General features: G+C 33.7%; 7 protein-coding genes across 7 annotated transcripts; 3 read left to right on the top strand and 4 right to left on the bottom strand.

Moving 5' to 3' along the window:
* Positions 1 to 76: 76 nt before the first annotated feature.
* On the top strand, positions 77 to 4,002 carry HELRODRAFT_185414 (hypothetical protein). Its single transcript, XM_009015567.1, has 9 exons — positions 77 to 132; positions 695 to 761; positions 1,102 to 1,199; positions 1,354 to 1,467; positions 1,707 to 1,797; positions 2,192 to 2,340; positions 2,538 to 2,715; positions 3,090 to 3,202; positions 3,644 to 4,002. The coding sequence occupies exons 1-9, from the start codon at positions 124 to 126 to the stop codon at positions 3,758 to 3,760; spliced, it is 936 nt and encodes a 311-aa protein (XP_009013815.1). The 5' UTR covers positions 77 to 123; the 3' UTR covers positions 3,761 to 4,002.
* Positions 4,003 to 4,011: 9 nt separating this feature from the next.
* HELRODRAFT_169747 (hypothetical protein) lies at positions 4,012 to 6,485 on the bottom strand (the record flags this gene model as incomplete). Its single annotated transcript, XM_009015566.1, has 2 exons — positions 4,012 to 6,045; positions 6,183 to 6,485. The coding sequence occupies 2 exons, from the start codon at positions 6,483 to 6,485 to the stop codon at positions 4,012 to 4,014; spliced, it is 2,337 nt and encodes a 778-aa protein (XP_009013814.1).
* Positions 6,486 to 6,846: 361 nt separating this feature from the next.
* HELRODRAFT_185413 (hypothetical protein) lies at positions 6,847 to 8,687 on the top strand. Its single transcript, XM_009015565.1, has 3 exons — positions 6,847 to 7,128; positions 7,224 to 7,443; positions 7,543 to 8,687. Exons 1-3 carry the CDS (start codon positions 6,979 to 6,981, stop codon positions 8,274 to 8,276), a joined length of 1,104 nt encoding a protein of 367 aa, XP_009013813.1. The 5' UTR covers positions 6,847 to 6,978; the 3' UTR covers positions 8,277 to 8,687.
* A 142-nt stretch (positions 8,688 to 8,829) lies between these two features.
* HELRODRAFT_169745 (hypothetical protein) lies at positions 8,830 to 10,109 on the bottom strand (the record flags this gene model as incomplete). The annotated part of the gene is made up of 4 exons (XM_009015564.1): positions 8,830 to 9,027; positions 9,475 to 9,575; positions 9,789 to 9,860; positions 9,965 to 10,109. 4 exons carry the CDS (start codon positions 10,107 to 10,109, stop codon positions 8,830 to 8,832), a joined length of 516 nt encoding a protein of 171 aa, XP_009013812.1.
* A 4,170-nt stretch (positions 10,110 to 14,279) lies between these two features.
* HELRODRAFT_75405 (hypothetical protein) lies at positions 14,280 to 18,153 on the top strand (the record flags this gene model as incomplete). Its single annotated transcript, XM_009015563.1, has 9 exons — positions 14,280 to 14,333; positions 14,491 to 14,584; positions 15,389 to 15,475; positions 15,701 to 15,805; positions 16,139 to 16,320; positions 17,259 to 17,378; positions 17,512 to 17,674; positions 17,786 to 17,889; positions 18,049 to 18,153. Coding segments are annotated over 9 exons (1,014 nt in total), but the record flags the coding sequence as incomplete, so codon positions are not given.
* Positions 18,154 to 22,762: 4,609 nt separating this feature from the next.
* Positions 22,763 to 24,612, bottom strand: HELRODRAFT_75153 (hypothetical protein; the record flags this gene model as incomplete). Its single annotated transcript, XM_009015562.1, has 5 exons — positions 22,763 to 23,026; positions 23,302 to 23,367; positions 23,653 to 23,734; positions 24,035 to 24,183; positions 24,427 to 24,612. Coding segments are annotated over 5 exons (747 nt in total), but the record flags the coding sequence as incomplete, so codon positions are not given.
* Positions 24,613 to 24,911: 299 nt separating this feature from the next.
* HELRODRAFT_190849 (hypothetical protein) lies at positions 24,912 to 27,237 on the bottom strand. Its single transcript, XM_009015561.1, has 4 exons — positions 26,591 to 27,237; positions 25,884 to 26,259; positions 25,496 to 25,736; positions 24,912 to 25,383 (listed from the first exon to the last, which is right to left on the bottom strand). Exons 1-4 carry the CDS (start codon positions 26,947 to 26,949, stop codon positions 25,007 to 25,009), a joined length of 1,353 nt encoding a protein of 450 aa, XP_009013809.1. The 5' UTR covers positions 26,950 to 27,237; the 3' UTR covers positions 24,912 to 25,006.
* Between the last annotated feature and the right edge of the window lie 386 nt (positions 27,238 to 27,623).

Raw genomic sequence — 27,623 nt, 5'->3', positions numbered from 1 at the left:
GCACACACACGCACGCACACACACATATGACCAGATTTGATGACCATGATCGGCGTCATAAATTTATTTATCTCAGGTTTTTCCATTTGAAAGGATATTAAAAAGTTTTGGCAGGTGACGATCATGGCAACTGTGAGTTTTGTAACTTTTATTTTATTTAATGTTTATCAATTTGTATGTATGTGTGGGAATTTTTGCGTGTATGTGTGTTCGTGTGAATAATTGTGTGAATAATTGTGTGTGTGTGTGTGTGTGGTGTGTGTACGTGTGTACAGATGTATGTGTTATTGATGTCTTTTTGTAATTAAGGTTAGTTATGTACTTATACAATCATTTATTCATCGTTCATTCTTTAGCTGTTTGCTCATTCATTCGTTTGTTCGTTCTTTCGTTCATTCATAATTCATTCTTTCACTCGTTCATTCATTCATTCATTCATTCAATTATTCATTCATTCATACGCCTGTCACGAATTTCAATTTTTTTGTTATTAACCTAATAACGACAGTTACGAGATAAACAAAACAGACGTGACGATAACCATTATTATAAACTATAACCACGATAACGCATAAAAACTACTTATTTAATTTTAATTTATAATAATAATAATAATTAATAACAATAATATTAATAATAATAATAATTATTATTATTATTATTATTATTAATATATTTTCCTATGCCATTACAGATTGTACCCAATCAGAATTTCAACCCATTGCTGGCGGCCAACGATCTCATTGCCGCCTTCAAAGGAAGTATGACCCTGATGATGATGATGATGGTGATGATGATGATAGTGATGATAATGATGGTGATGATGATAGTGATGATGATGTTGACGACAATGATTATGATGATGATGGAGGTGATGATGATGATACAGGCATATTTGTATCATTTTATGTTATACTATTAAAATGATAATTATATTACGTTATATATATATATATATATATATATATATATATATACTAATCCCTCTTACTTTCTTTCTCTCTCTCTCTCTCTCTCTCTCTCTCTCTCTCTCTCTCTCTCTCTCTCTCTCTCTCTCTCTCTCTCTCTCTCTCTCTCTCTCTCTCTCTCGTCCCGATGTAGTTGGCACCAACGAAGCAAAAGTCATCCAGGTGACGACGTCTCACGACAATAAGCAAAGACAGGAAATTAAAAGTAGATTTCAGCTGATAACTGGAAAGGTATTTGTTCTTGTGTATTTCCAATAACTAATGAATAATAATATTTCAAATTATAAAATAAATTAAGTTTTTCTATCATAATATGGAAAAAAAAAATTACATAAAAATTATTTCTGACCGTGTACATATATCAAAGATACGATCCTTACTTTAGGATTTGAACAAAGAACTAAAATCCGAACTGAGTGGCAACTTCGGGAATGCTGTTTTATCTTTGTTCGTACCCAGTTATGAGTTCTTTGCTGACCTTTTGATGAAAACTATGAAGGTTACTAACTAATTAATCTTTGCATCGCTAGGTTGCGTCATCTTTTGAGTTAATCAGTTATTTATGGAAGGTTAAAATCTTTTCCACCATTGTCATCATCATCATTATTTTATCCAATCATCATCGTCGTCGTCATCATCATCAACACCATCATTTTATTCAATCATCATCATCGTCGTCGTCATCATCTTACTCAGTCAATCCAATCGTCATTGTCGTCATTTCAATTTTCAACCAAGGGACCGAAGACAGACGAAAGTATGATGGCAGAACTTCTATGTACACACGACAACAAGCACCTAGCTCTTATCAAAGACGCATATAATAGACGTCTGAGCATTTTTGTTTTTCTTCCATTTATTATAATTATTTCTATTTTTATTAATCTATTATTATCATTTTTTTAAAATTTATATTATGGTTAATGTGCTTTCATAAGCCAATCAGAATTTTGCAAGCAATCTACCAACATTCATTAACAGCCAGTCAAAACGTCACACACACGCGCACACACACGCACACATACACACAAATATCGAAAAAATCCAACATTCTCTCCGAGCTTACAGCGAGCAACATCACACATCTTGTAAACTTCGCCTTTGATTGATTATATTGGGATTTACATAAATTAAGTCGAATCCTTTATAGCCATAAAATCTGCAAATAATTACATAAATAATATTTATTTTTAAAATTATTGAAAACTTTAAAAATATGAAAGTGGCCGGGAGAAGTTTGGAAGAGGCAGTGGCCACAGAAACAACAGGAGAGTTGAAACGTCTGTGGTCCTGCCAGGTCAGAGGGGCAAGAGATGAAAGTTCAGAGGTCAGCGTTGAATTGGCACATCAAGACGCCAGGGATCTTTTCAAAGTTTGTTTGCCGATTGGTTGAACGATTGATTGTTAAGTTGATTGATTGGTTGGTTGATTGAATGAATGAATGAAGTAATAAAGTTTAGTTGTTATATTCTGAGATGCATTCCTTTTCCAATCGAAACTTCGAAATATATTCCTACCTAAGACTATTTTTGCAAAGGTTATCAAACAAAAAACCATCCACACACTCAGAAAATTGATGGGAGGTTCAATTGTGAGAGCGGCCTATTCATCGATCTGTTGTGTGGTAGGAACTTTGGCCAGTTGCGAGAAACTTTCAACCAGTACCAAAGGATCACCAGCCATTCATTTGAGGAAGTCATCAACAATGAAACTAAGGGGCAGTTGAAGAAAGGACTGCTGGCTGTCGGTCGGTTGGCCGTTGGTTGCCATGTGTTCGTTGTTTGTTCGTTCGTTCGTTCGTTTGTGTTGTTCGTTCGTTTGTTATGTTTATATGATTTTATGTTTCTTTGCTTTATTTCTTCACCTGGTAAGATGAATTTGACGCAAATATTTTTGTTTTATTTTTTCATTATATCATAAAATTCAATCATTTTTCATCCATTAATCATTTAATAGGTTAAATAACTTAAAACCATCCAATCAATACACATCCAATCGACCAACCGACCAACCAACTAACCAATCTCTCAATCAACCAACCAATCAACCGACCAACCAATCAACTAACCAACCAACCAATCAATCAACCAATCAATCAACCAATCAACCAACCAATCAAAGTGAGTTACATCAAGAATCCTCATGTTTTCTTCGCCGACTTACTTTATGACAGTTTCAAGGGACTCGGAACGAAAAACGATGACCTAACCAGAATCTTGGTAACTAGGGCCGAGGTTTGTGATCTGTTTTCTGATTGATTGAATGAATGAATGAATGAATGAATGATTGAATGAATGAATGAATGAATGAATGAATGAATGAATGAATGAATGAATGAATGAATGAATGAATGAATGAATGAATAAATTAATTAATTGATGAATGAGTGGTGAACGAATGAATGAATGAAATGATCAATTTAGTGTCGGTTTATTTTGAGTGTAAGGTTAAATAATTCATAATTATTTACTGTCTAATGAAAACAGTTGATAATTTAGGCGTCACTAAGCAATAGTGAGTCTGCGTGTATGTATGTGTGCGTGCGTACGTGTGCGTGCGTGCGTGCGTGTGGGTTTTCAATTGTTTATATTATAAGTTTTGAAAAACTGGATGTGGTTATAAACTTAAATGCAATAATACTCTCGAAACGTATTTCTTCTCGTATAAATTTACAGATTGATTTGTTGCACATAGCGAACGCCTATCGACAGAAATATTCCAAACCGCTTGCTGAAGCCATCAAATCAGAATGCAGTGGGGATTTTAGAGCTCTTCTATTGGCAATGATTTGAAAATATTTGATTTGATTGGTCGATAGAAACGTCCAAATTTACTAATTCAATTTTTTATAAAATAAACTTCAAAACAAAGCTATGAATAAATAATCATTCAAACCAATAAGTTATAGAATAAAATAATTATATAATCAACAAGAGAGTCTATAAAAGCTAATAATAATGAAATACTTTTGTAACGATTATTTTATTTAAGCTTTAACCAATCAAATGACCAATAAAAAATAATTCTCTGCGTTTCCTCGCTTTCATTGTTCCAAATAACGCCTAAGCATGCCTCCATCGTACAAGCCACTGCGGTCGAAAATTATAAAATTTTTTGGGCTTTCCGAGTAAGCGTCATCAGTCAGGCAGTCTGGAAGGGTGGCATTACTTTTATCGCCTACCTCATCTGCGATTGGAAACAATTCTCGGTTTAGTTTTTGTTGTTGAAGTTGCTGCTGCTGCTGCTGCTGATTAGGATGAGTGTGAAGATGTTGATGATGACCGTGATGTTGTTGCTTTTGCTGTCGTTTCAGACTTTCGCTTCTTCTTCTGCATGAGCCGTTCCTATATTTTGGATCGCATCTATTTTCTTCAGTGTTCTTGTCGGCGATTGTTTTTTCATGTTGGCATTTGTTGCTGTTGCTGATGATGATGTGGTTGTTGATGATGTCGTAAATGTTGTCAACGTTGTTGCTTCCATTATTATTGTTGCTGTTATTGTTGTTGTTGTTGCTGTTGTTTTGGTTTTTAGGAGTTAAGATTTGGACGCGAGGACTGGCGATATCTTGCCTCTTGGATGAATCATCTTTTCTTTCAATTTTTTTGTGTTTGTCATCATATTTGTGCACGTCATCATCAACGTCATCTTCATCGTCATCATCATCATTTTTACTTTCATCAGTTGCACTTACTTTCTCGCAATTATTGTTATTGTTAGAATTGTCGTTGTTGTTGCTGCTGCAGTTGTTGTTTTTATTATTTTTAAGAAGGTTGTTGTTGTTGTTGTTGTTGTTCAAGTTGGTGTTCTTCCTAGAGTGCGACTGAAATGTTTGATCCTTCTTGCCATTTTCCACATTCCGTCCGGAGTCCTCATCCAAAATTTTGTCAAACAGATCGTCAACAGCTCTCTTCAGTTTTTTGATGGTCGCTTTGTTCCACTGCAAGCTGTCTGGACTACTCAGGTCAGGTTTAAGCTTATCCCGATTGGGTTGTTGGGATGGTTTCGCCTCTTCCGCGTTTACCTCGCTCAGTTTTCTGTAGCGTACGCACGGTTTTGGGTCTTCGTCGGCGAGCAGATGAAGTAATTGCTGCTCTTGGTCGCTGTGTTTTTTACTACTTCCTTTAAAGAAGTGGTGGCTCTTTGAGTGAGTGCGTTCGTGTTTTTTTGACTTAGTTCCATTTTTCTTCTTCATTTCTTTTCCTTTAAGAGATCTACTCGACGAGCTGTCGTTCGATGACGTGTTGGAAGTCTCGTCAGATGCTGCCGAAGATGTTGATGATGAAGAAGAGGATGATGACGATGATTTGCTCTCAATTGTGTCGATGCACAGAGTTGCTTTAAATTCATTCAACAAATCATTCTTCACTTCGGCTTTCTTATCTTCATATTTGTCAAAAATTTGTTGAAAGATTTTCATCAACTTTTTGTTTTTTTCATTTTCATCGTTAACTTTTTTCCCATCAGTGGCGTTTGAATTTTTATCTGTCGGCGTCTCCGTTAAGTTTTGCTTGGTCGTTTTGCGATGTTTGTCATGTTTGAGTGGCTGTTGCTGGAGTTGCTGCTGCAGATGATTCAACATGTCTTGAGTCATCGGTGGCACAACTTGGTGATGTTGCTGGCTCATTGTCTGATTGCCCTGGTAAAAATTTTCAAAATGTTGCTGCTGTGTTGCAGCGTGTTCAGACTGCTGTTTCGCTGCAGGACGAAAATGTGTCGCATAGAGTTGCTGAATTTTTGTCGCATGACATCCAGTCGAGGAATGGCCACAATTATTTACCGTATTGCCTTTGTATGCCGGCCTGCCAGGTGCTGCCAACTGACCGCCGAAATTCTTCTTCTCCTCTTGCTTATCTACAGGTTTCCATGCGTTTTTGCTGTGGTTGTACAGCTGAGCTTCTTTTTTTGGATGGCAATTGGGTTGGTGCGAACGTTGAAATTTGTGGCTTTGTAGACTTTGATGACCCAGGTTGTTGTTGTTGTATTCATTACACTCGTTGTAATCCACTGTTTTTCTGCTTACTGGATCGAATAATTTATTTGAACGTTTGGTTCCGTAAAAATCCAACTGAGTTGTTGGCTGAATATAAAATATCGTTTAATTCATCAAATATTCTTAAAATTTCTCAATTTAAACTTGTATTGGCAATTAAGTTATCAATATATGTGAGTTTCATTACCAAACAAAAACGCAAATGATTAGTAAAGATAACCTACTGGAGCATTTAGATTAGACTGCACAGGTATACCGGGATACATCTTTTGTTCAGACTCCAGATGAGGTCTAATCATTTGACCAGACATGAAAGGACTTTGATTCTTTTCCACGTTGAAACTTGGCTGTCTGTGGTTATTGTTTTTGTTGATCCTTGAATTGTATGAGGCATTACTCAACATATTCTCAGATCTGACTTTTATATGTTCGGTCGAATTTAGAGGCATTTTTTCCAAAGGCTTAAAAACGAGAGTTTTTTTACGTTTAGAAACCATCTGCATAGGTATATTAAAATTATTGGACATATTCAATTCAATTCAATCTGACTAGTTAATAGTTTCTCATCGCATATTTATTCATTCATTTCTAAACGAATTTCTATACAACGATTTACGTCATGAATAATTAAAAATTTCTAGATTTTTATTGGCCTTTTGTTGAAGATATTTGAGAATAAAGAAGAAAAAATCAAACTTCCGATGTAATTTTCCAAACATCTTTCATACATTGTATTGTATACGGCATACTTTCTCTTCATATACATTACTTTTCGTTAAGCTTTTTCGTTGCTCGTGTAATCTATCCAGCTTACCTCTTGTTCATTAGTTTACGTTTCAAAAGTTAATTTAAGTTAACAAATTGGGACAGTTGACTTCAATTCATTTGATATATAATTAATTTCAATTCATTTGAAAGTTAAAAATTTATGTTTAAGAAGTAGATTTCTCTTTAAAATGTTAAATAAGTTTCGTAGTATTTGTCGTTAACTTTCACATCTTAATCGTGCAACCAACCAAAATGACTACTAAGAAAAGTGAGGTCGTCGTCGTCGTCGAGGATTATGATTACGAGTCCTTGCAAACAAATAACGTTGGGGCTCACATGCTCGCCGGAGCTGCTGCCGGAATACTGGAACACTGCGTTATGTACCCCATCGACAGTGTCAAGGTCGTTTAGAATGAATACATTACAATTGAATAAATAAATAAATAAATTGAACGACATAAAATAAAAAGTTTATTTGTTATTTGTCCTGACAACAGACCAGAATGCAAATATTAACACCAGATCCCAGGGCAAGATACAAAGGTATGCTGGATGCATTCCGAATAATATCGAAAGATGAAAGTTTCTGGGCAACGATGCGGGGCATAGATGTGACGGCGTACGGTTCAGGGCCAGCTCATGCTGTGTACTTTGCTTGTTACGAATACATCAAACATTATCTGCGGAGGAAAGATGAGAGCAATCACCTAGCACATGGTGAGCACTTTAAATTAAATCTATACATTTTATTACTGATATTTTATTTTAGACATTTAAATATTCTTTTTTCAAAATTTTCTTGTATTTCCTTGCTAGCCATTGCTGGGGTTGGAGCCACAATAGCCCATGATTTGGTGTACAACCCATTTGAAGTGATAAAGCAACGCATGCAAGTTTTTGGCAGTCCTTACAAAAACTGGTGGACCTGCGCAAACACAGTTTTCAAAACAGAAGGTTGGGGAGCCTTCTACAGAAGTTTTGGGACTCAGCTGCTGATGAATGCACCTTATCAGAGTCTACATTTCGTCGTCTACGAGTTTGCTCAGGATAAATTGAACCAGGATAGAGAGTACAAACCTCTGTCTCATGTGATATCAGGTGGGTCGGCTGGGGCTGTCGCTGCTGCTGCAACCACTCCATTTGACGTCATGAAGACACTGCTGAACACACACAAGCAACAACTCTATATGAGTGAAATCAACAACAACAACATCAATAGCGTCAACAACAACACTGCGAACTATCAGAACATTAATTATACTAGATGCAATGATTCAAAAAATGAAAAAGGTTTGCATGCAAATTCAAGTAAGCCCGGTCCAAACAACAATATTAATATTGTTCCTTCATCTGTACAGACACCCAACAACCCCAAACGAATAAAAGGGATCATAGGTGCAGCCAGAGAGGTCTACCAACTAGGAGGTTTTAGGGGTTTTTTTGCTGGAACCGTTCCACGAGTTTTCTATCAGATTCCTTCCACTGCAATTGCATGGAGTACTTATGAATTTTTTAAATTTATCATTGTTAGTCATGATACGGACCCGTGAATGATTTATTAGGCTTGAATTCATTTTAAAGTTTAATTTTGTTGCTAAGTTATATTTAAATTATAGTATACAAATTTTGTGATTATTGTTTCCATTAATCATGCTTACGTTGTTACAATCTTGTTTGGTCTTTGAATTTTATTCTTTCAACATACTAATTGAGGAAATGTACATTTTGACTTGTTTTATTCCTTTTAGGATCATGCACTAAGATAATAATTGTTGTAACTGAGCGGTCTTTAGTAAGCTTTTTATTTCATTGTCATTTCTGAACGATCGTCATCTATTTTAACTGTTTTTATTACCACTAGTTACATTACATTCATATGATTTGGACATGAAACAGTTTTATGTATATATTTATATATTGAAAATTTAACAAAAAATACTGGTGATTTTTGTGGAATATTTACTAATGTAATATGGTGTAAAATTTACAATTCAAGTGTTTCAAAAACTGCGAACAGAAATTATAAAAACTTGTTTTTCTCAAACCCGCATTACTTTGCTTTCTTTCCTTTTCAAACGACGTCAATTAATCCAGTGCCTTCTCCTATCTGGGCACCGACTTATTAGACCTGGTGTCAGATGCGGCCACAGCAGTCCGTCTACGTGCCGTATCTCCATCCATATTCCTCATCATATCTGATTTGAAGACCTTTATGTGCTCCTCCACGAATCTACTGACATCGCTTTTTACTCTACCATGTTCGAATAGTTTGTGGTCTAGTAGTGGCTGTTCTTTTTTCATCTGACGTGTGTATATTTTTTGTATTGGTTTGTGTGTGTGTGTGTGTGAGAGAGAGAGAGAGAGAGAGAGTGTACAGTGCGTATGCATGTGTGTTCGTATGTGTGGTGTATCTCTTTTTAGAGCTTTTATATAACAGTGTGTCAGTTTCAAAGGGATTGTTGTTAATCTGAGAGAAATTTGTGATTTGATACTTGATTGATTGGGGTAGTCTTTCAATTCGAATGTAAAAAGTACTTTTTATTAAATTTCGTTTTATAAAATTTCATGAAATTGACGCAGTAAGTTTGTTTCATTGATCTTTTCCATGATTCCAAGTTTGAAGGTATAAAAAGTTTTGCTCATCGATGAAATAATTGAATGAATGATTGAATGAATGAATGATTGATTGAATGAATGAATGAATGAAAGAATGAATGAATGAATGACAGATTGATATCTGATACCAACCAGTGATTCGGCAAACCATCCATACTCATCCGATGATGTTTCAGGCATGTTTGGATCTTTGGTTCGTCGTGCATTTTGTAATGTTCTCGTCACGGTAATGTCTATGTTTGATATATAATTTAATATATATAAATTTTATTTGATTTTCTATTTAATGAACATAATATCGTGTAATATTGAAGAGTAAAACTGAGCGATTTTTGTTTGATCAAGTGGATAATTGCTCAAAAAAGCTGCTTGAAAATCCGAATTTTATTTTAAATTTTTATTTCTTAACATATGTAATCTACGTTTTAAACATCATGTACACCTACTTTGTAACGTTTCTTCATCTAATTCAATTGGCTCCTCTTTAAATGACGTAATTTTATCTGTTATCAGATTGCCTTGAAAGATAGAAATGATACAAAAATGATATTTAATTATCTGATAACTGTCAAATTATCATTTAATAGTGCATATGCTCATGCCCAACCGTATTTGATTGAACTTGTAGAGAAGTTGGAGTACGGTTGGAAACATTTCATCTCTTTTCCAATCGTTTCCTTCCTTATTTTATCCAAATTGACAGCATTCAAGTTGTTTCTCGATATCTGTCGACGTATTCCGTGAGATTTCGAATATGACTGTGACATTATTCGAAAGGGAATGAAGCTCAATTCAGTGAAAATTTACTCAGTAGATGTTTTCAAACGAATGTTATTATAAGATGAAGATGATGAACATGCAGTTCCCTATTCCATAGCAACTGTTTTACCTGCTGATGTTTGATTTAGATGGAAGCACATTAAAATCTACAAAACTATGCTATTCTGTTGTTAATTTTATACCAGACATTAAAACTAAATGCACTAAGGAGAGAATTTGCATAAAATTACTAAAAAATTCCTTAAATTCAATGGTATTTCGTTTTGCAATTATTTATAAAGCAGACCTAAGCTTTCTATAACTTAGAAACCTTTGTGTTTGTGGATGATTTAAAGGGAAGTTTCACGTACGTTGTTGTGTTTGGCTTTTTTTTTCAACATAGTTGCAGCAAAAATATTAAAAAAAATTAATTAAAATTATTTTTGTAATTTTTATCAAATTATTTTATTTTTTAATTTGTCAGATTTCATTTTTTTAAATTCATGAATTGGTAAAATTTGTTTTTCAATTAATTTTTTAATTATTCTTTTTAATTATAATATATTAAAATTAAATTAAATAATAATTAATAATTATATTATTTTACACAAATTAAATTGAATTAAAATATTAAATGCTAATTTTATTTCTGACTGATTTTTCAAAAAATGAGAATGCACTAAAATCACATTTTTACTAATATAAATAAATACATTATAATAATTATTAATGATACTAATTTTATTTTAACAGGAAAAAAGAAGACAAATTATTATAATTATATATTAATAAGAAGAAATAATAATGAACATAAAATTCAAATTGTTCCCTGCCGTACTTAGCTTTCTTGTATTCTACTATGCCTGTTGTTAGTAAAGTTACTAATTAATTAATTAAAAATGGTAATAACAAAATTAGTAATTAAATTTTAAAATTAATTAATTCATCTATTTATTAAAACATAATAATGATATTAATGTAGATAGTTAGATAGAATATAATTATACTTGAATGATCAAATATAGATAGATGTAATAAACTAATAATGAACATATTTTTTTATTTCAAAATTTTCTATTAAAGTTAATTCAATTTTATATCATATTTTTAAAATTATGTAAATAATCTTTACAAAGTTACATTACATCAAAGATTGAATATTGGATTTATCAAGAAATCTAGACATTATAAGATGTTTAAGTCATTTTATGAAATTTATAATACTGTAAAAGTGTAAAGGTAATAGTTTAGTATAGAGGTCATATTAGTTTGTTGTCTTTTGTGAAGGTCATAGTTATTAGTTGATAAATTTTATTATTTTTTATTGGTAATTTCATTTTTAATTCAGTTATTTCAATAAAACATCACACAATACAAAGCATCATCAATCAATCAGTAGGATTGTCAAGAAAAGGAGAAAGTGTTTTATTCTACATAGTAGGTGAAAGTAAGAACTTCTAGCAACACTATGATTTGAGGGGAAAGAGACATGCTAGAATCAAAGATAAGGCCTAGATTACGAAACTTATGAGAAACATCAAGAGTTTTAGAATCAGGTGAGATAATAGAAGGAATAGTAAAAGAGTGTTTAGATTTATTAAAACAAATTAATTCAAATTTGGAAGGATTAAGTTTAAAACACATAGAGTCAGACCAAGCGATAATTGAAGAAAGACATAGAGATTGATTCAACACTATTGAGATTAGATAGAGATAAAATACAAAACATTGGATAGTATAAAACATCATACAATACAAAACATCATATAATACAGAACACCATCCAAGTAACTAAGTTGAAAACTCATTCTATCTTACCTGGCTGAGCTAATCATTCAACTAAAATCATTGGTGCATGCATATCCTCAAACTAACAACTACCAAACGTAAACAATAAATAAACAATTATAGAAATAAGAATTAACACTCACATATACACTCACGCATACACACACATACATTTTTTTGCGTAATTGATATATTTGCTATATATAAGTGAGTGATATGTATTTGCTATACCTTTATAAACAAATAACCACACACACACACGCACACAGGTACACACTGATTTGTACATACAAACATATGCACTTACACACTCATTAATACACACACACACACACACTTCACATACACGCACACACACACACAAACACACAGAAGCATTCTTACAAAGGTGCACATTTTTTGTTTTTTTAAATCTAAATATTCTAGATAAATTTTGGTTGGTGTGGGATGTAAAAAATTAGTTTATTAAATTATTCGTTCGTTCGTTCATTCGTTTGTTCATTCATTCATTCGTTCATTCATTCATATTTTACTTTTTATTTCGTCACAATTAATTGACTTTCAATTGTTTAACATTCTAATTTTCAGCCAATTGAATTTATTTATTATATATTTTTTTATTCTTGAAGATGTCTGGTCAGAAAATAAATGGCTACAAGATGATGATAATAAAGGACTTCCAAAGTATAATCATTATTATTATTAATATTACCATTACTAATTATTATTACAACTAATTTGCATAAGAACAATAAGCTAATCTGCATAGCTAATGACATACAGTTGCTATGACTGTTGTCATTAATATTAATTAAATTAGTTTTCTTTAATAACTAATTTTAAATTAATTGTTATTTACGAAATTCTTTTCACGTGAATTCTTAAGTGTTAAATCTGGTTATCACCATCACTTTTGAGATAATATATAACACAATGAAAATGGCTAATTATATTTTACTAATTAGACAAATCGGCTTATTATTATGCAAATTAGTTATGTCAATTGGTTAGTTGATTAGTCAGTTAGCTCATTAGCATAATTTATTCCAACAGGACAGACTCTCCATTGAGAGTTTTGAGTGGAAAATCTAACAAGGAACTGAGGAATGAAGTCGATAGACTGATCACAAAACTGTCTGAATTAGAAAAAAAGTAAGTTATTATTATTATTGTTCTTATTATTACTGTTGTTGTTTCATCATTGATATCATCTTTACAGTTGTCAGGTGGCCGCAAAAATAGTGCCGGTTCTTTAGAACCTAATTTTTCGACCCGAAGTTTTTAATTAAATTTTATTAGATGCATTGATAATTAGATATCATTATAAAGGTCATTCATTCTTCTATCCAATTACAAAACATGAATGTGCTGGGTTACGAGATTCTGAATCGCCCACCATACTTTACTTACCAGACCTCTCACTAACAAATTACCATTTTTTCAACTACCCCCACAACTTTTTATGGGAACGGTGCTTCAATGCTAAAGACGCCACAAAAACGCCAGTGCTTCAAAGCTAAAGACGCCACAAAAACGCCACTGCTTTAAATTTAAAGAAGCCACAAAAACGCCGGTGCTTCAAAACTGAAGACGTCACAAAGACGCCCTCTTACAGCTCGTCGCTTCCAGAACCGCAAATACTTATGCAGTCAATGAATTTAAATCTCGTCGCCAGGGCATATGCGGATTGATTGCAATAGTTTTTATAAGCAAAGTTTTGTTTTTGGAATTGTACTATATGAAACTGGCATTATTTTTGCGCTACTCTAATATAATCGTTAAATGTGATCGCGATAAAGTTGTCGATATTTCTATTGCCATTTTTATTACTATCGGCACGCGTGTGTGTGTGATTGTCTGTGTATGTGTATGTGTCTGTGTATGTTTCTGTGTATGTATGTGTGAATGGTTATACTCGCTGAAGTAATCTTTTGTCTTTTTGATGTGGCTATTTTTATATTTTTGTTTCGCTTTTTTGTTGGGGTTTTTTCAATTTCCGTTTGGCCGGATCAATTCATCATCATTTGGTTATCTCGCCACTCTACTGTTGGGAGCTTTTTATTGTATTTTGTTGTTGTTTGTGTTGTCGTTGCTGTTAACTATGCTGTTGTTGTTGTTGCTTGTGTATGTTGTTGTTATTTGCTGTTACTTGTTACTTATTCTATTTTAGCTTCTGGCGGCCTTTACTCATAGTTTTGTTGTTGTTGTTGTTGTTGATGTTGATAATGTTATTGTTGTTGTCGTTGTATTATATACCTTACTTGTATTGTTATTTATGTTAATAGTGTTATTTTCATTGTTATCTTTGTTATTTATAATACAATATTATTATTTTTGTTGTTAATAATTATGTTATTTTATTATTGTTGTTTTTTTTTAGCGGTGGTAGGAAGACATACCCTGAGGTCAACTTTCTAAATTACAAGGATAGAAAGAAGATTCTAGTTCGGATTTTTATTTTATTCCATCAAACCATTAAATAGTCCATTCGTTCGTTCGTTCATTAATTCAGTCACTCACTCATTCATTCATTCATTCATTCATTCATCCATCCATCCATCCGTTCATTCAATTCATCCACCTATCAATTCCTTGATGTAGGTGACGGGAGGAGCGGGATTTGTGGGATCGCACCTGGTGGATAAGTTGATGTTGCAGGGACACGAGATTACTGTCATGGATAACTTTTTTACCGGTTCGTGTCGATGATGTCTTCTTGCTATGTTGGGTTGGTCGTACGGGGGGGGGGTAGAAAGGGTGTTTCGAGGTCGGTATTGGGCCCGTCCTTACCCTTTTTGCGTTTTTGTTGTGTTTTAGGATGATAATGATGTTGTTGTTGTTGTTGTAGCTATTGTTGTGGCTGTTGTTGTCGTCTTCGTTGTGGTTGTTGTAGTTGTTGTTGTTGTAGCTATTGTTGTGACTGTTGTTGTTGCTTATATCTATGTTGTTATTTATAACTATGTTTTTGTTATGGCAACAGTGTTGAAGTAATAATATTTTTGTTGCATGCAACTATGATGAGAAAAAAATGATAAAATAAAGTAAAATATTATTAATAGAAATCTGAAACTAATCAGTAAATTGATTGATAAAATGTGCTGCCATTGATCAAATGCATCAATATAGAACATTTGTTTGTTTGGTTTTATATACGCACACACACACACACACAGACAGACAGACACACACACACACACACACACACACACACACACACACACACACAGATAGAACACAGACAGACACACAGAGAACACAGACACACACACATGCACACAGACACACACACATGCACACAGACACACATTCAATTTTTATTTAAATTTATTATAGTTACCTTATAATTACTCAACTAAGTTGCTAATAGTTACCGATAATTATAAATAATAATTTGGACCTGGTTACATGATATATATATTTAAAATTATAGATAAGTTATAATAATTTGTAAGAATAATTATTTTTATTATTAAATTTTACTGAATATTTCTTTTTAAAGGTCGAAAGAGAAATGTGGAGCACTGGATAGGACATGAGAATTTTGAACTGTTGAATCACGATGTTGTTGAACCTTTGTATATTGAAGGTTTTTGTTGTTTGTTTGTATGTGTGTTTGTATGTTTGTTTGTATGTTTGTTTGTATGTTTGTTTGTGTTGAACCTCTGTGTGTTGAAAGTTTGTGGTCATTTATGTTATTGTTTATGTCATCACCATAATCTTCACCATTACCACTACTACCACCAGCCAGCATCATAATCATTACCACCATCATAATCATCACCTCCACCATCACCATCTTTTCCGATGACAGTTGATGAGATTTACCACCTGGCCTCTCCAGCCTCTCCTCCCCACTACATGTTCAACCCCATCAAAACCATCAAGACAAACACAATTGGAACCATTAACATGCTTGGTTGGTTGGTTGGCTGTTGGATGGTTGGTTGGCTGACTGGTTGGTTGGTTGTTTGGTTGGTTAGTTGGCTGGCTGGTTGGTTGTGTACGTACGTATGTGTACATCTACTTGGAGTGGTTCATATAAAGTATACAAATGAGATTATTTTTCAAAATGATTAGAAAGAAAGAGAAAGTCTTGGAGTGTATAGTCGGTTGATAGTTAGAATCTTAGCTAAGACAATGTAATTGCTTGTACTATCAATAGATTTTTAATAGATTTGCCAGTTCATGTTTGGAGTTCATTTGTGGTTTTAACAACGCTTCAATTTACCTTACAACCTATGAAATTCAGGATTGGCCAAGCGTGTAAAAGCCAAAATCTTATTTGCCTCTACGTCTGAAGTGTATGGCGACCCCGAGAAACACCCACAGGATGAAGGTTATTGGGGGCACGTTAACCCCATAGGGCCGAGGGCATGCTATGATGAGGCCAAGAGGGTTGCTGAGACTATGTGCTATGCATATCAGAAGCAGGTTGGTTGGTTGGCTGGTTGGTTGACTGGTTGGTTGGTTTCTCTATTGCCTATTGCTTCTAGCCTTTGTTTCTTTCTCTCTTTCTTTTTCTCTCTCTCTATCTCTCTCTCTCTCTCTCTTCAATTTCGTTCTCTGTTTTCTATTTTCAATCTCTCAATCTCTGTATTCTTTCTCACTCTCTCTTTCTCTCTATTTCAATATTTCTTGATCTATCTTTTCTAACCACTTGTAAAATTTTTGACAAGATAAAATCATCATCTTTGAACTGAAATGTAATGACGTTTCACTGTTTACTGACTATATTAAACATTATTAAACAGCGTTAGTGAATGAATGAATGAATGAAAGAAAGAAAAAAAAATATATATATATATATTTATTATTTATCGTTATTTTTCGAAACCATTAGTATGATATAAATGATAAAATGAACAATTTATGCTTAATTGATCAAGTTGATCAATATTTTAGCCACACATGTCTGTTTTTCGGTGTGTCCGTATGTTTGTGTGCTTGTTGTTTGTCGGAGTGTCTTTATATTTGTATGCTTGTATGTTTGTTTGTTTACTCATCTGTTTGTTCATTTCATACCTTTCCAACGAAAGCGGTTACTATGAATAGTATTAGCTAGCAGAAATACATTTCTTTAATTATCAAATTTACTAATTGCTACTTTAAAAACAGCTACCTGCTTCACTTAATTTCTAATTATGTTTTTAGAGTTGATACACACACACACGTACACACACACACATCCATAGGGGCACACACACACACAGACAAATATTTCTATCGCTGTCTACAATAATCTTTACAATGAATGAGGGAACAAATGACCATGACATTGAACGGATGAGCAAATGAATTAACCCGGCCTTCAGAGAAATTAGTGACCATGACTTTGAATAAATTAACAACACGACCTTCACCTCTAACAGGAGAATGTTGACGTCAGAGTGGCTCGCATCTTCAACACGTACGGACCGCGTATGCACATGAACGACGGAAGGGTCGTCAGTAACTTCATACTACAGGCTCTCCAAGGAATTCCAATGACTGTTCGTTTGTTTGCTTGTCTGTCTGAGTGTTTGTGTGCCTGTGTTTGTATGTTTTCTCTCTCTCTCTCTCTCTCTCTCTCTCTCTCTCTCTCTCTCTCACTTTTTCACTCACTCTCTCTCTCTCCACACCAAGGTGTATGGCAGCGGCGAACAGACGCGGTCCTTCCAGTATGTAACAGACCTCGTAGATGGTTTGGTGGCCCTGATGGCCAGCAACTACACCAAGCCTACTAACATTGGCAATCCAGACGAGCATAGGATCATCGAGTTTGCTACTATTATCAAGAATCTTCTGGGTAGGTTTGTGCTGCACACGCACACACGCAGCATACATAAACACACACACACACGGACACACACAGACACATACAAACAAATAGACAAACATACAATCGTACATGCGTTAGGTGGTTCGAGTGAAATAGTGAATAAGCCCCCAGTAGAAGATGATCCACAGAAGAGGAAACCAGACATTACGACTGCCAAAAAGCACATACACTGGCAACCAAAAGTTCGTTGATATCTTTTTTTTTTGCTGTTGCTGTAGTGTTGGTGTGTTTGTGTGCGTGATTTGATTCGATTTGATGTGGTGAAATAAAATGTTGAAAAAATGTTTAAAAAATGAAAAAGTAATTTTTGTCACTCGGAAATATGACTGGCTCTGTTGCAGGTTCCTTTGATGGTTGGGATCAACAAGACGATCGAGTACTTCCGGAGCGAGCTGAGGAGGAGCAAGCACAGTGAAAGAAACATCTGGAAACCAGAGTATCTCTGAAGATGATGAGGAGAATGAAGAGGAGGATGAAGAAGAGAATGATGATGATGAAGATGATGACGTTGATGATGATGATGATGATGATGATGATGATGATGATAATGACGAAAGAATCATCTGGAAACCGGAATATCTATGATAACGATGAGAAGGATGACGGTGATGATGATGACGGTGATGATGATGATGATAGTAGTGGAGATGATCAAGATGAATGCTAATATGAAAGAAGATGATGACGATAGTGGTGATCAAAATGACGATGTAATCTTTATTTCCACCATTATAAATGTGTGTGTGTGTGTGTGTGTGTGTGTGTGTGTGTGTGTGCGCGTGCGTGCGCGTATGAGTGAATTAATGTATATATATAAACAATTATGTGATGTTTTTTTCGTTGATTCTGTCTTTTTCAATGTTCTTCCTCTTCCAACCAACCCCGCCATCTTGTTGCAGCTTTTTTATTTCCGGGTTTTATCAGATTATCATTGCTTCTATTTCTTTAAGAGTTCATTCGACAAATCGATATGCCTTTATATAATTGTATATATACATATATATATATATATATATATATATTTATTTATTTATTTCTAGAGAGAGAGAAAAAAAAGAAAGAAAAAGAGAAAGAGAGAGAGAAAGAGAAAGAGAGAGTACGAAAAATTTGAAAAGTGTTATAATTATATTTGATGTATGTTTTATTTTAATGTTACACATAACTGTTACAGGCACTCGCCATGTTATTTTGCGGTGTTAGTATTGTTAGTGTTGGTGTTGTTGTTGCTGCTGTTGTTGTTATTGTTGTTGTTTGCAATTTATTATACATTCATTTTTCATTCATTTTTGTATTCGCGAATTCGAGTAAATTCTGAGGAACGATTTGTGATTGATTTCAGTTTGTAACATTTCATTCTTTCGATCTCTTGAATTCGACAGCTCAACCATCCATCCATCCATTCATCCATCTCTTCATCCACCCATCTCTACATTAATCTATTTCTTCATCTGATTCCCTACACTAGCATTCATCATTCCATATATGTCTATGCAATTATCTATTCAATCTTCTGTTCGCTCATTCATCTGTCCATTTCTATATTCAACTTTTTATCCATCCGTCTTTGTGTTCATTCATTCGTTCGTTCATTCATTCGTTTATTTATTCATTCATTTGTTCGTTCATTTATTCATTCATTCGTTCATTCATTGTTCATTCATCTACTAACTCATCTATCTATCTATTCATCTTTTCATAAACCCGTCTGTCTTCTATCTTTCTATATACATATCTATATCTTTTCCAATATATACAAATATGTTTTGGATTCATTCATTCGTTCATTCATTCATTCATTCATTCACTCATTCATTCATTCATTCATTCGTTTTTTCATATTTATCTCACAGTAAACTGCCCACCTAGCTTGATCAATGCTAAAAACTCGCCTTAATTTACGTACCGTTGTTTCACTCACTCATTCTTTCATTCATTCTTTCATTCATTCGTTCATTCATTCGTTCATTCATTCGTTCATTCATTCGTTCATTCATTCGTTCATTCATTCGTTCATTCATTCGTTCATATCTTCTATGTAACGCGTGCCACTTCCCTGATTATTTGTCGCCAGGAGTGAGCATTGTTATTCAATTCATACATTCGAATAAAATTATTATTAATAATATTATTATAATATAATATTAATTATAACATTCACTTATATTATAATATAATATTTGTTGAGGAGAGAGGAGGAAAGTGTACTGCAGAGGGCTGAAAGAGTTATGGTAAGGATGATGTGTGGGGTTAAAGTGAATGATAGGAGGAGTAGTACAGAGCTGATGTCAATGATGGGACTGAATGAGGACATTGTGACATTGATAAGGAGATCGAGATTGCGGTGGTATGGACATGTGTTGAGAAGGGATGAAAGGGTCGGGATTAGGCGAGCGTTGGAGTTCGAGGTTGAAGGAGTGGTAGGAAGGGGTCGTCCGCGATTGGGATGGAGAGAGCAGGTGGAGAAGGACAGGGTGAAAGCGGGGTTGCGTGATACTGAGGCGAGTGACAGATGTGGATGGCGTCGAGGGGTATTTCGGTTTCATCATAGGTAGCCAAACGGCAACCCCCGATCTCGGGGAAAATGTCGTCTAAACGTGTGTTGTTGTATTATAATATAATATTATAACAATATTATTATTACTGTTGTTGTTATTATTATTCTTATTGCTATTCATTTTTATTTCTGTTGTTTATGATAACTTCACTCTCTCTCTCTTTTTTTTTTCTCTCTCTCTCTCTCTTAATTTTTTTTTGATATTTCATTCATCGGATCAAATGAAGCTGAAATAATAAAAACTAAAACTATTAAAGGGTACACACACGCGCACACACACACACAAACAAACAACAAACACACATACAGACATGCACACATGTGCACACATATTTATGCGCACACACGCACGGATACAAACATACACTCACATGCAACGCATTCCCGCCAATTTAAAATTGTCCATTTTTGAATTCTCCATTTACAAACACACACATACATATACACACACACATACATACACACACATAACAAATTAATGCTTAGATACCAGCTATTCTTTACTAAAATCGTTGGCCAACATGTGGTGTATATATTTTATATATATATTTATTTATATATACGTATATATATATTTGGGTTAAATAGTATACACACGCGCACACATGTATGTATACAGGTGGAGTTATATACATACATTCTTTTAGACGAATAGATTAACACTGTTATATGAGTATTTTTATTGGTTTATTTGATGGTTTAACTATACATTACTTCAAATGTATGTATATATATATTTTTATTTATTTATACGCATATATATGTGTACATATATCTTATATATTGTATGTACCTAGATATATTGTTTGTATATGTATACAAAAAAATTTATATCATTGTTTTGGTTTGAGACAACGCCATGAATTTAACTACAAACATTTATTTTTGTTAGATTTTATTTTTTTTTGACGCTATATATAATCGTAATAATGATAATGAATCTTGGTATAATGTACCGTGTACCTTTGTTTTACAATAAATAAAAATACATATACAAAGAAATATATGTGGTATGAGTATGTGTGCGCACATGTAGAGGAGTGTTTGTGTGTATGTAAGAGTGTATGAACCCGTTTGGATGTACGTGAGTGTGTATGTATGTGAGTGTGTATGTATGTGTGATCAAACTAATACAATTTTTGTTGTTGAAATTAATGAATAAATCCCTTTACCTTATAATAATCGTAGCGTGAAATTCTTGAAATACTTGTTAACTGATGGAATATTTTATAATATATATATATACAATTGAAGCAAAGTTGAAAAAACGTTGAAATGATATTGGAAGAACATTTTTCTGACTGACTGATTTTATCTCGTATAGTGTAAGTTGTATTAATTCGTTATTCCTGTATTCGATCACCCATAATTCACATGTTCATTCATTCATGCATCCATTCGCTCAACTACTCATTCATTCATTCATTGACCTATTAAATCATTCATTCAACCATCTACTGTCCATTTATATATTCATTCAATAACACATTCATTCACCCATTCATTCATTCATTCATTCATTCATTCATTCATTCATTCATTCATTCATTCATTCATTCATTCACTCGGCATCAACAGACGACTCGACAACGACGGCATTCATCTGAAGATTGTTGCAGTTGCGACAGAAAGCACTACTGTTGTTGTCATTGTTGTTAGTGACTGGTGCTGCTGTTGTTGTTGTTGCTGCTGCTACTGTTGTTGCTGCTGCTTCTGTTGTTGTTGCTACTGCTGCAGCTGCTGACGTTGCATCATCACTCCTTGTTGCTGTTTCACTGTTATTGTTCGCCGCGTTGCTGTTATTTGACATTGCGTCATGGAACCCTCTACTTATCAAGAATGTCCTCGCGTCTTCCCTACCTAATCTCCATAAATTAGTGTAAATGTAATGAAAGTTAGTAAGGTACGTGAGGCATGAATCCAGCAAGAAATGCTATTAACAATAAATGATTGAAGAGGGTAGAAGAAGTCGTAGCAATAGTAGTAAATAAATAGTAAATAATAATTATGATTTGTATTGTTAGTAGTAGTAGTAGTAGTAGTAGTAGTAGTAGTAGTAGTAGTAGTAGTAGTAGTAGTGTAATTAATTTACTGATATAAGGATGTAAACCTTGTCTATAGTAGTTCTTAAGCATGTTGACAGATGGCGGAGAGAAAATATGAATGCCTCTCATTAAGTTGTCCAAGCAGAGCTGTTTGAGATAAGTTTGTGTGTGTTTGCTTGCTTGTTTGTTTCTTTGTATGTATGTATGTATGTTTCTATGTATGTGTGTGTGTATGTTTCTATGTATTTATGTATGTATGTATGTGTATGTTTGTATGTATTTATGTTTGCTTGTTTATTTTATCCTGTCCATCGATCATTAATTTGCTCATCCATTCAAGCACTACTGCATGTATTCATCCATCAATCCATTCATTCATCCAATCAATCTATTCATTCATCCAATCACTCATTCATTCATTCATTCATTCATTTATTCACTCATTCATTCGTCACGTCACACTCCCCCCACACACCTAACGACCTTGAAATTTTGATTAGCAAAGGTGACGTGGCTGCGGTCAATGGGGTACAAGCCACTGGCAGACAGCGTGAACGACGACGACGACGATGACGTCGCGAACGATGACGCAAACGGCGACGTTTTTGGTTGGCTGATGGAGGGGCAAATCTCGTGTTTGCCCTCAAATGGGGAGACGCAAATGGTCTCACCTTCGTAAAACAGGGGCATGTTGTTTGTCAGGCCACCATCAAAATACCTCTGAAAATTCAGGTTGGCTATGGTTGTGATGTCACGTTATTATTAGTATTTAGTAGTGGTAGTGGTAGTAGTAGTGGTAGTAATAGTAGTAATGGTAGTAGTAGTTGTAGCAGTGGTAGTAGTATTTTATCAAAACATTATTTTATTAATCACGATTTATAATTGATAAGAGTGAAAATAAATAATACTAATAATGATAAATAATAATAATAATAACAATATTTAAACAAATGAGATGGATGATGAATACAAATAAAACCAAAGAAGAATCAAACCTTGTTGCCGATTCTTATTGATTTCGAGTTAGTAATGTACGGCACACAGCTGCTAGCTAATAAAAACTAACAGTAATAACAATAATAATAATTAACAATCATAATTACCATAATTACAACTATAATAACAAATAACATAATTTCTAATTTCATTTATAAATAAAATTGTCCAAAAACCATTCACATTCTTGAGAAATTTATGATGGTTCTGATAAAGTTTCTTACTATGAATAAAGAAATGATAATATTAAAACCATTTTATCATGAATATAACACAATCATAATAATATAATCATTATTTTATTAGTATTTTCAACATCATAATAAACGAACGTAATAAAATAAAGTTACTTTGATGAGTTGATCCCTCGATGAGAACTCAGATATGATCTCGTTCTCTTTGCTCTCGGCATTTGTTACCGATATGAACAGCCTACCTGGGGCATTTATTTCTTACCATTTAATACCACAATTAAGAAAAAATATCTAGAATTATGATACAAATTAATAAAAAAAACCTTCAATTTTTTAAAAAATCATTTTTATTATTATAAAAAATATTGATATATATATATATACATATAAAGTTTATACGTATGTAAGTTATAGTATATATGCAATAACAAGCTCTATAATACTTCTACTACTATAGAAAGCAGCTACTAGTGCAACTACTACTAATAATAATAATTAAAATAACAATATTAACAATAATAATAATGATAACAGTAACCCTAACCTGAAGCCCTGATATGAGCATCGTGTGAAACTGTCCTCGAGAAATTTTGCAATGGGGTTCAACAACTCGACTCCTGGTGTCAATACCCCAAATGTTTTGCTTTTTATTTCTTCTGCTAGGTCTATACAAAACTGCCTGCATAACTTTAGAGAGTTTATAATAATTAAATAATTAGATAAACCTTTTTTGATAATAAGATATACATAATTAGTTATTGAATAATTAAATCAGAGTAGGATCATTTCAAATTAGACTTAACTAGCAGGTCGCATAACGTTAAAGAATGCAGAAGCGCGCGCGCTGAACTTTAACGATTTTTCCTGAAAGTGAATTTACATTGTTAAGTCACTTAACAAATAATGAAATTGTGAAATAGTCACACCGACCTCAATAGCGTCTTCATTAGGTCCGTGAATGGCCAACAAAGAAGCAATAAGAGCCCCAGCGGATGATCCCCCAAATCTCGAAATCATGTTCACAAATTTTTTGCCCTCTGATACCAAAGTCTTGGCTACACCCAAATGATATATCCCAAGGAAGCCGCAACCAGAAAATGACACATTCATCATCTTCGCTTTTTATTTTTTCAAGTTTTATATTTGGTTTTGTTTGCTGTGTTTTAATACCGTTGGTTGGATTTGTTTGCTACTGTTACCAGCTTTACAGTGTAACTGTAGTCGCAGTAAGGCTTACTTTGCTTACACGAGATTCTTAGCAAGGTTTAATAAATTTTATTTATAATATCGGTGTGAAACGGGATTTTAAAAAAATAATTGCTACGACTGACATTGTGATAAATGAAAAAAATAAGTAAATTAGTGTTATTTTTTAGCTTTTTCAAATTTACGAAAATAAATAAAAAAAACACTGGTAAGTTTCTAGTTATTATTTTGTTAAAAGCAAACTTAACTGTCAACCTTAAAGAATAAATTACGATGCGCAGAACATTAAAAATAAATGTACAAATCACTCCAGCGGTTTTTGAAGCAAGTCGATCTCACATATGAAATAATTTTTGTCCGTACACTTTTCATCAAACCATTGAAAGTCTTCATTCCGTCTGATAGCCATGCAATGATTAGTTAAAAGGTTATTTGGAGCTCCTGAACCCCATCTTAAATTAGGAATAGGCTTGGTCGACCTTCTGATTCTATTGTAAATCCAGAACCAACTTTCATATTTCGGTACGTAAATGCCTCCAGTCCAGTATTTTTGGTGGCTTTGAACGACTGGTTTATCACTCTCAAGCCCTCTTTGTTGGAATTTATGACGATTTTGTTCTTCTTTGCTTTCACTGTCAGCTCCTGCGACCGAATTGTTCTTCTTAATGAGTGTCTCTGTTTCTGAAATCCACAATTAATCGTTCATAACAGCTAAATCTTTAAGAATACGATTAAATTTACTGCAACGCGTTAAAAAATGCATCAAATACATCTACAAAATGACATTACTAACCATGAGCTCTGATGACATAATCCACAATATACGCCTCTTTCATTGACTCCAACGTCAGCATGTTGGCCCCAGCAGCCGAGCAGAACTTGTTGGATTCGAACCAGGTGCTCTTCCAAGCCGGCACCCTGTAGCAAGATGACCAGGTCCCACCGCCCACAAAGTTCTCCGGGCAGATGAAGGCATTCGAAGTTGTCGACCTCTTGATCCATGATTTCCGATTTTGGTCGTTTAGCTCAATTCTCTGTAAGAATTTTATTTATGACATTCACTCTTGCTAACTTTCATTCAATTGAAACCGTTTATTTATCACGCCATATTTTCAATAAAATTATGATTAACTCGTAACCATTTCTTATCAATGTTTAAACTTAAAAAATTAATCACAAACAAGAGAAGTGTTGTTTTTAAGTATTTCGACTGCAAATGCCACGTCTCTCAAATCAGCTTTGATCTGGCGCATATGCCTCAGCGAGCGTCTGCTCAGTGTAGACATCATGGCTATCAGCTTTCTCTTCATCTTCATCATCTTTTTGAATTGTTTGCTGTAGTCATGTGGATAATTTTGTTGTTGTTGGTGGTGATGTATTTTAGGATGTTGTTGTTTGTGGTTGCGTTTTGTCGGCTTGCGTTTTGTTGTTCTACGCTCTTTTGTACGATTCTTGTGGGATGTAGTATCTTGTTCGCTGGTTTTCTGCTGTTGTTGTTGGTGTTGATATGGCAAACTTGATTTCTGTCTTTGTCGTTTTCTGTGTTTTTTTGATGCTCTGATGGTAGTTTGGTTGAAAGTGATTGTCGTGGCTGCTGTTAAATTTGTTGTCCTTGTTGTTGCTGTAAGTGATGGTGTTGTTGTGGGTGCCGCAATTAAAATTTTAGAATTAGCGATAAAATTTGTTGAGGATGTTTTTGTCTCAGTTTTTATCGGTGGTGTTAATGTTTTGACTCCTGGGGTTCTCGTTGATCTCAATGTCTTTGTGATGGTCTTGGGCGTTTGCTTGTCGTTAGGATTGTTTGAATTCGTTTGATAATAATGCTTATAATATTGATAATAACTATTTGCGTGTTGTTTTTGTTGCTGCTGCTGCTGTGTGACGTGACGTTTGTAGATTATTGTTGATGTCGCGATAATAATTGAGGTCATTNTCATTCAAGCCGCTGTCGGAAATGTCGTTAATGTTTCTATGGCGGTCCTCAAGCCATTTATTCCTTGTACTTATGTAGAATTTGTTGACGGAGTTTTCGTTAATGTCGTCAATGTTATTCTGTTTGCTGTTGTTGATGTCATATTCGTTAATGTAATTTATGCGAGTTTTGCTGTTGTTGTAGTTGGTGTCGTAGTTATTGTTGTTAAAGTTGTTGTTGTTGTTGTTGTTTTTGCCATCTGAGTTGATGAATGATGACACTTCTGATGTTGAAGACATCAATACCAGTAACGAAAACACTAACACCGGTGTCATCTCTACTGTGCTGTTTTAAGAGTTTTATGTTTATTTAATTAAGTTGAAGATATAGACAATTTTTAACTTTTTCTTATGTTTTTTCAACACATTTTTTGACTCCTCTGTATGATGTGTCTATCAACTATGGTACAATCAGTGTACATTAAAAATGGTTGAAACATTGATTTTGCGTTAAAATCTAAAAATTCACATCTCTAATTAATTAAGTTTTGTAAATTTATCGCTAAAATTAAAATTATTCAACTGGTAAAATCCAGTATAAGCTAATAAAAAATTATAAAAAATTAAACATTTTTCAGAAGAACACACATGAACACAAGAGCGCAAACAAAAAGCAAACAAACACATCATCCATCCATCCATCCATCTCTCAACATAACTTCATTGCTTCTGAATCTGCATCATTCATTTATATACATTTTTCTCTCCCCTCTCTCTCTCTCTCTCTCTCTCTCTCTATATATATATATATATATATATATATATTTCTCTCTATCTTTCTTTCTCTCTCTCTCTCTCTCTCTCTCTCTCTCTATATATATATATATATATATATATATATATATATATATATATATATATATATATATATATATATATGTATGTTGGGATATATATGTCAGGAATTTATCATTTACAAATGTAAAAATAACAACAACTATAACAATAAT

This window comes from Helobdella robusta, assembly GCF_000326865.2.
Source record: "Helobdella robusta unplaced genomic scaffold HELROscaffold_16, whole genome shotgun sequence".
Lineage (NCBI taxonomy): Eukaryota > Metazoa > Annelida > Clitellata > Rhynchobdellida > Glossiphoniidae > Helobdella > Helobdella robusta.
Note: the sequence above shows the minus strand (reverse complement) of the source record. Positions and strands in the feature narration are given on the sequence as shown.